At 37.9% G+C, this 8,216-nt stretch overlaps 1 protein-coding gene across 5 annotated transcripts in view; it reads left to right on the plus strand.

Moving 5' to 3' along the window:
• Positions 1 to 5,976, plus strand: part of ATOSA (atos homolog A) — a 48,593-nt gene extending 42,617 nt beyond the window's left edge. For 3 of the 5 annotated variants that reach the window (XM_080626407.1, XM_080626408.1, XM_080626410.1), the window contains one exon: positions 4,854 to 5,975. In XM_080626407.1, the coding sequence (XP_080482533.1) occupies positions 4,854 to 5,007 (154 nt within the window). In that variant the 3' untranslated portion in view covers positions 5,008 to 5,975. Of the gene's footprint in view, positions 1 to 81; positions 287 to 4,853 lie in introns of all 5 variants that reach the window. The other 2 variants (XR_013957748.1, XM_080626409.1) reach the window with 2 other exon arrangements.
• Positions 5,977 to 8,216: the final 2,240 nt, after the last annotated feature.

An 8,216-nucleotide genomic window follows, 5' to 3' on the forward strand; every position in this document is an offset into this window, starting at 1 on the left:
CTGTTCCATGATGCAAAACTGCTGATAATGCCTTTCACTTTATAAAATATTCACACAATCTTCCTTAAATGATTTACAAAGCACTGCCTGAAACCAGATACTGTGCTGCTGCTCTCAGGAGGTTCTGGAGACTGTAGTTTGGAACAAAGGAGGAATGGTGGATATACTCTGTCCTTCTCCAGTGTGCAGACTTTTGCCTGCATTGTGGAAAACAAACCACATACGTGCAGACCCAGTGCTTTCATTGCAGCACTTGGATAAAAACAATGGCAGCTGACATTCTGGGGTGAGCAAGCCAAACAAAATCAAATCTCTCATACTCTTCTCTTTAACTTGTTGTAGAATTACTTCTGGTACATACTATTTTCCTTATTTAGTGGTGCTGATTTCTACCCAGCAGACTTCTGAAACACTACTTTGTTTAAGGCAGTGATTCCAGGCCAAGCTTTCCCATTACATGAAAGTTGAAAGTCATAAAAAAATGTGTGTTGGTTCACTGGAGTGTGAAAATAGCATTCTGCTGAGGCTGCTGAACTGTGTTTTCATTCTGAATTTTAGCCTGGATTGAAATTCACCCTTTCAGGCCACACTAACTTGCCGTGTCTAACTTGAGAATGTGGTTCTGGGCTAAACTCTGAAAAAGAATGTGTAGGCCAAATAAAAGGCCTCATTCACTTGTAGTGTTGAGCTAACTGATGCAGAGGAACTGGGGACAAGCATCAGCTGCAGAGGTGGGCAAAAGTCTGTGGCCAACCAAGTCTGGCATACAGGCATGGAGAGTAGTAGACTTGTGTCCCCTTTCAATTTCTGCTTTAATGTAGTTTGTAAATTTGTTGTAGACTGGCCCAATAATTACTTGTATTTGAAGGCAAACCTGGTTTCCTCTCTGTTGGCTTTTATAGCTGGAAATCTTCTTTCATGAGCTTCCTATTTCTGATACCTACTGAGAAACAGAAATGCTATTTTGATTCTTCTAGTTTTGAAATACCTGTACAATTTAGCTCAGCTTTCAGACATCTCATAGGGATCAACTTATAATATGTAATTTGAAACGCATCCATTTCTGGCTGAAAAAATGACATTTAGCTGCTTAGTGTGGAAAGTAAGGACCTGCAGAGTGTCCCAGAAGTTCTCTGCTTCAGAGATGAACCCAAGCAGTGGGTCCTTTCTCACAAGTGGAGAACTACAGAACTCCTTGAAATATTATGGGAGTTTATGTGGATCTATCTTGTGGTTTATTAAAGGTACTTCACGTTTTACAAGTCTCAGTTGTCAGTTTAGTAGCCTTCTTTACTGAAGATGGATTTTAATCAGGAGAGCTTAAAAAGTCTTAGTATACTAATTTCTATGTAAGTTGGTTTTCAAACTTCATTTTTAAAAGCAGCAATGTTTCCTCAAACCCGTTTTACTGAAAGCTTATACACAAACCTGAAAAAATTAAACTACTAAGATTTTTTTCTGTTACTCAAGTTGGCTTAGAACAGCCTTTCAGTTTTAGTTGCAGCAGTTGTTGAAAACAAGCATCTTAAGCTTACATGTTGAAACTTCATTTAAAAAAAACAAATGAAGTCACCACCAGTAAGCTGCATTGTGGTTGCATCTGCTTGCGAGGCCTTAATCACAGTTGTCAGCACTCGCATTATGAAAGCTGCTTTTCAAGTGGTAATGCAGCAAAAATGCTTGCACAGGTCTGGAACTTAACATTGGCAGCCAGATTTTCTATAACACTCTTTAAAATGTCAGAATTATTGTGTATGCAGCTTCTGCATGCAGCTTTGTATGTTTGAGATACTGTTCAATATGCCATTAGACTGTATTTATACCCACAGCTACAGTATTGAGATATAAAATGGAGCCTGAAAGGACAGCTGAGCTTCATTCACTTTTAAGAAAATCAAGAGTTGCATCTGCAATTTAAGTCATTTCTTGGAGATGTTTTGGGGATCAATTTTTTGTTGCATGTGAAGCAATGATTTTTGCATTGTATTTTATCTGCTGAGAGTTGCGAGTCCAGCTCTGCTCATGCCTCATTTCTGCCAGTGTTATGAAGGTGATGACCATTTAGGTTTCTAGGTCACATTCTGGCATCCCTATAAAAGACAATTAAACAGTTAACCTGCCCAGAGCTCAGCATTTTTCAAGTTTTTAAAGCTTGGTCAACAGCTTTAGTTACTGACATTTCCTCTTTTAATTGCATGGAGCATCGTTGTTGTCACTTAACAGCTAAACAGGGGTTGTTACTGAAGGCTAGGTGGAGGGTAAGCTTGAAACTGGTTGTTAAAAGTAGTGATTCTTCAAGGTGTTAGAACTTTAAAAAAGAAAAGATTTCCTCATGTGGCATATGATAAATTTACTGATGGAAGCTGAAGGTACCTGCAATTACTGATGTAATGTTTGGGCTTTGATCTTTCTGATCTCTCCGCTTTCTTCCTGATCTCGAAATTTGTGTCCTTGTCCTAATCAGTTTACTTACATATTTTACAGATGGTGTTGTATAGTCTTTTCCACCTGCAAAACATGTCTTGCTACCTACGTTTTTGTGCTCATCCTGCTATATCCTGTTTCTGTGGCTTACTCTGTGAATTTTGATGGCGTATAAAATATATTGGACGGGGTTTATGCTTGTATTTGCTATTCTTCAGTAATGTTTGTCACTTTGTTTCCTCTGTCAGACTTTCTAACTCATCTGATATTTGTGTGTTTAAGCCTTCCTGTATTTGTGTATTGTAACTGTTCCTAGGACACCATCTGTCAGAGACCTTTGTGTTTTTCTTGATTCCTCTACACAACACTACTGAAGCTGCCACAGCTCCAGAGCCAGTCCCATGCTGGCCACTCCATCACCACCCCTCAAGGGTGGTGTGTGTAATGGTTGTCTCTTGATTATTCCAATGTATTCACATGTACACTATTTCTAAATCCCAATTACTATGATGAAAATTTCTCAAAGAAAAAAGGTGATGGAAGGAGAGATGAGAAGAATCCTCTGAATTCTGTCTCCACTCATAGAATCATAGAATCATCCTCAGTCCCTGCGAAATGTCATGCTCAGAGAAGCCACGTTGCAGGGAAGTGTTATTTTCTGGGCAAAGGGAGTCTTGCAGAATTTGCACTAATAGAAAATAGTAAGCTTGAGAAGTTTAAAAATAGACCTTGCTAATTATTTTCCAATAGATCCACGTGTAAAATGGGAATTGAGCTCTACTTTATGATGATGCTCTGATAACTAGATCTGTCTGTTCTGGATGAATTCATTTCAATCATAGTTTTGCTGAAAAAGATCTTTCAATATTTTATTTATTTTCATTTTAAAATGTCTTAAGACCTACATGCTGAATTAACTGAATTAATGTGTTCAGTTTGTCCCTCGCCTCTTTCAGTCTTCCTTCTTGTGCTCTCCTCCAGAGTCTTAAGATAGGCAAAGGAGAGAGGATTCTATCAGGTAAAGGGCTGACAGCACCAAGCAAATAAATAGTGATGGATGGGAGCTCTGTGGGAGCCAGTAGGAGCATTCTGACAGACTCCACCACATTTAGTGTCCTTGACAGCTGTATCTAGGAGAGTAGGATTTTCCTTTGTCTGTCTGTGGGGATGACTACAGGCTATTTTACATCACTTGCCTAAATGAAATGGGGGCACAGAATCCATTTCTACAACCTGGCTGCCCCAGACAATGAAATCTTGACATATCTTCTGTAGCTGTCTCTTTATTGCCTCTCACAATTCAGCCTGATTATGGCTAGGTTTAATCTAAGAGGTACTACTTTTGCTTCAGAGTGGTCAATGAGTAAATGCTTATTAAAGATCTGTGCTAATTGTAATACATGGGATAATACAGTGTGCACTGCTCTCAGCATTTGTAATGGTATCATTTGATCATTAAAATAGCAGTAGCTTTTCTGTTTCTATTTCTGTTACAGTAGCAATAGCTTTTTTTCCCCTTACCGTGGCATGGTGATAAGGACGTTAACATCAGCTGCCATGAGAAATGCTCCTTAGGCTCTCCTGCTTTTCCTGGTCGAGGGAAGGAAATCAAGGAGCTCTGCCAGATAAAGACTATGGAATACAACTCTCTGAAATGCAGATCTCTCCTCTCTATATATACTTGTTAAATCTCAGGGAAAGTGGAACTGGCACATTCCTGGCAGGTTTGGAGGACCTGAATTAGGCTGTTTAGTCAGAGCATAGAAGATAAATGAGTGCAGGAATTGGCTGCTGTTTACTTTGGTGATTAGGCCAGTGAACTGTAGTCTCTTTGAAATAGCTCCATATTCGGTGCAAAAACCTTTCAACCTTTCCTGTCTGTCTGCAGAGATCCCTCTACCTACTGTTTCTTGAGTTGGACTTCAGTTTGGCATGTGGTATAAAGCAGTAGTAAACTTCTTGCATGAACAGAGTAATGAAGTCTGTATAGTAGCTAACAGTGAGATGCATATATAATATGTATATATGTCTTTGTTGATAGCTGAACTTTCCCTTTTCTGTGTGCTTAGGCCACCCTCTGGGCATTTTTAGGCGTGCTCACTGAAGAGCACCTTTTGCCTTTCTAGATCACTGAGAGCTTTAATATTCAATACCCAAAATTGCAGTCGGAACTCCAAATATTCCACGCCACTTTCAGAGCTGTGCACCACATTGGTGATCAGGAACAGAACCTGTCAATGCTGAAGGAAACAAAGTAGATCAAAAATGTTAGGTTATTCTTTGTTCTTTCATTTTAACTTGACTTACTTTGTGTGTGTTCAAATGTTGGGTTTTTTTGCCTTTATCTCTTAAAGGAATACATTTTATTCAATCATATTTAAAGATGAATCTTTTGGTTTAGATAATACAGATATTTGTTATCTTTTCAGGTTCCAGAGTTCTAAATCTGGAAAGATCTACCTCCACAGAGATGTAAGGCTCCTATTCTCTCGGAAATCCATGGAAGTTGATAGCGGCGCTGCATATGAACTCAAATCTTACACTGAATCTCCAACAAATCCTCAGTTTTCACCAAGATGCTAGCAAACAATGGCAAACTGAAGTATTCATTTTACTGTTGATTACTCCTTACGAGCAAAGACTGGTAGAGGTGGCAGTATAAAGTTAAGTCTGTAAAGGAATGAAAATAGCGCTCAAGAGAGAGAAGGTTCTTATGTGATCCTGGACCAGTTTTTAAAAGGTTTCTGGAATGAGCTTTGTGTATTCCAAGTAGACTGGAAATATACTTAAATCTAATCTTTTTGTACTGTTTTAAAACCACTTCATTGGATGTGTTGCAATAGCAAATTCCCAAGTTAGTTTAGTGTTTACACTTTTTATTTTATTTTTCAGTTATTTAATATTTAATGTTTCATTTAATACTCAAGTGATGTTTGTCTTCAGTGTTCTAATGTAGCATAAATCCTATGTAAAATCATACTATGTATTTTTGGCATTAATATTGAAATCTGAAATATATACAGATGTCTTTAATCTGTGTGATGTTTTAAGTGATATTCATTTAAGTTATTGCAAATGGGGACAACTGGTGAATTTCCATAACATTTCACACTATGCAAACATTTAGCTTTCTTTTTTTTCTCTTTGATGGTACCCTCTTTATTTCCTCACATACAGATTTAATAATGCTTGCAACCATACTGCAGACTGTTTCTTTACTTACTCATGCATTCAGATCATTGGTTTGATTCATATTTTGCTCCCTCAATTTCTTCCTTTGCCTAAGGGCCACTTTAATTTTGCTTTCAGTTATTAGTTTTTCTCACACACAATTCCTGCCCTCCCCCATTTGATTTCTCAGACTGTGTTAAAGGATGTACTGTGCAAACAAATTAGTATTTATATCTTAAATATATGCAAAAGCTATGGAACCTGTACTTTTTGTTTTATTTTTAGATAAGGAGGATCTTCGTGTAATCCTGAATATTTTTAATAGGTCAATTCTATTTGGGCCACTAGGTGGCCATAGGAAGTTTTACTAGAAATGCTACATTGGGCATATAAATATTTTCCAGTATGTATGTGTATTCCTAAACCAAAATACCGCCAGAGAAACAGTTTATGCTAAGTGTTAAACTGTGTAACTGAGAGAAATAAAGCTAGAAACATTTGATTATATTTGAGGTATATATTTAATAATGAGGCTTTGCAATGTTTGCTGAAGATCTCAACTGCCTTACCTTGACTTACACATTCTTCTTTACATGGCTGTAGGTTTTCAGCGGGTAATATGAAAGGTGACCTTCATATCTGGGAGTATAACACGCTTATCTGATGAAGACTCTGGAGAAGGAATGAATGTGCGCCTTGTATATTCAGCAGTGCCCTTAGATGAGAGAAGTCAGTGTATCGTGAAATCTCCAGGAAGTCTGCCAGGGAAAGTAAGGGAGACCAGACTTTCCAGATGATACTTATCCACTACCTTGTATATTCAAATCCCTGTTGCTCTAAGAGGGCAAAGCTCAGATATTACTGCATTCGTTCCCTGTTTCAGCAGTATTTTCCCCTCTGATACACTGGGTTTTCAAAGGTTAGTTAGCATTTACTTTATAGAGACTTGGGAAAACTGTACATGAAGAGATTGTTTGCCTTTTCTAGTCATTTGTGTTACCTGTGAAACTGGGAAAAGTCTTCTTTTGGTAGCAGAAGAGTTAAACACAACTGCAGTTATACTTTATATAGAACTAGACTAGTGTAATGAGAATGTGTCCTAGTTTCTTTGTAGTTACTATTGAGTCATAAGCAAACAGCATGTATCCTCAAAGTACTTTTTGTGTCATGGTGCACATCTGCTTGCATACTTGACAAAAAAAAGGATGAGAAAAGGACACGCTTTTAATGAAAAGTCGCAGTTCACCTGTAGTAGATTAACTTTTTATTTTGCACTGATAATACACAATGTATGTTTGTGTCCTCTTGATAACTTTAAAGGACTTCTTCAAGCCTTTTCTCCCTTAAGAGTGAGTAATATATTGATTCATTTTGAGCAGTGAAGAAGTGTGGATTTTGACTATGTGGTCACTGCAAATCATGCCTAGGAAATAAATTTGTATTGACTTAAAGTACATTTAGTTCCTGTATGGATTCAGAATGAAAGTGACCTTAGATTATCCATGCACAACTTTGATTTAACAAAGCCATTCTCCATTTATAGCTTGATCTGAGTTAACACTTCCTATTAGGGACACACCTGGAGAAATGCTGAATGAATAAAATATGAGTTGAATTCCACATGACCTTCTATGGATAAGTTAAGAAACTAGACTACAGGCTAATTTCTGAGAGGGCATTTGCTGCTTCCCTTTACTCCTCAATAGGCTAAACCACATAGAATTATTCTTGATAACCATTATGAGGGCCTCCATAGATGGACACCCAAGTAATCTCTTCCAGTGTTAAACTACACAAGTAAGCTATTTATAATGCCCAACTAAGCCTTGCTGCAGTTGAAGTCAAATGCTACTTGGCCTTTTCACTATATGCAAAGAAAACAACTTAGTTCTTGTATCTCCCTTCTCAGTCTATTTTTTCTAAGACAACCCCAGACTCTTCAGTCAGCATTGCCTTGTACATTCTGCACATCTCATCATTCTAGCTCTTTGCTTTCTTCTGGCCTGAATCTGTCTTGAAATGCCTCAAGTGGACACAGCATCGCAAGCAGGGCCTCTCTGCCAATTAGACTGGAAGGACTGGTTGATAAGTCTTAGGATGTATGAAGAGGACTTTAATCCATATTATACTTGTTATTTTAGTATCAAAGATGTCAACTTACATTCATCTTGCAATCCAATATAACAGAGGTGTCCTACCTGCTTGTTCCCAATATGGTAGCTTTCCTGGATATGACACTATTGAACTTCATTCTCTCCGTACCCAAGACCTTGTATCTGATCTTCTGTTTGAATCTGAATTGCAATTATTTTCTAGTGTTCTTGTAGCTTCTCTTACTGAATGTAATTTGCTCCTGTTGAAACTGATGAGCAGTATTGGCCCCAGGAAGCAGCTTTGTGAAACCCTACTAAACACAGCATTGCTGTCTGAACAATTGATAGGCATTTCCAACAGAACCTGCAGCAGCTGTATTAAAGTTTCATCTAGTTTAGTTTCCCTAATTTGCATGCAGAAGTGTCAGAAGCCTTACTAATGCCAGAAGGCATCTGGAACTTCACCCACCTCACCCACTTCTCCACATGGTCTGTTTGCTTTCATTAAGGGAAATATGATTGCGTTAA

The sequence above is a fragment of the Psittacula echo genome (genome assembly GCF_963264785.1).
Source record: "Psittacula echo genome assembly, chromosome: 10".
In the NCBI taxonomy this organism is placed as follows: Eukaryota; Metazoa; Chordata; class Aves; order Psittaciformes; family Psittacidae; genus Psittacula; species Psittacula echo.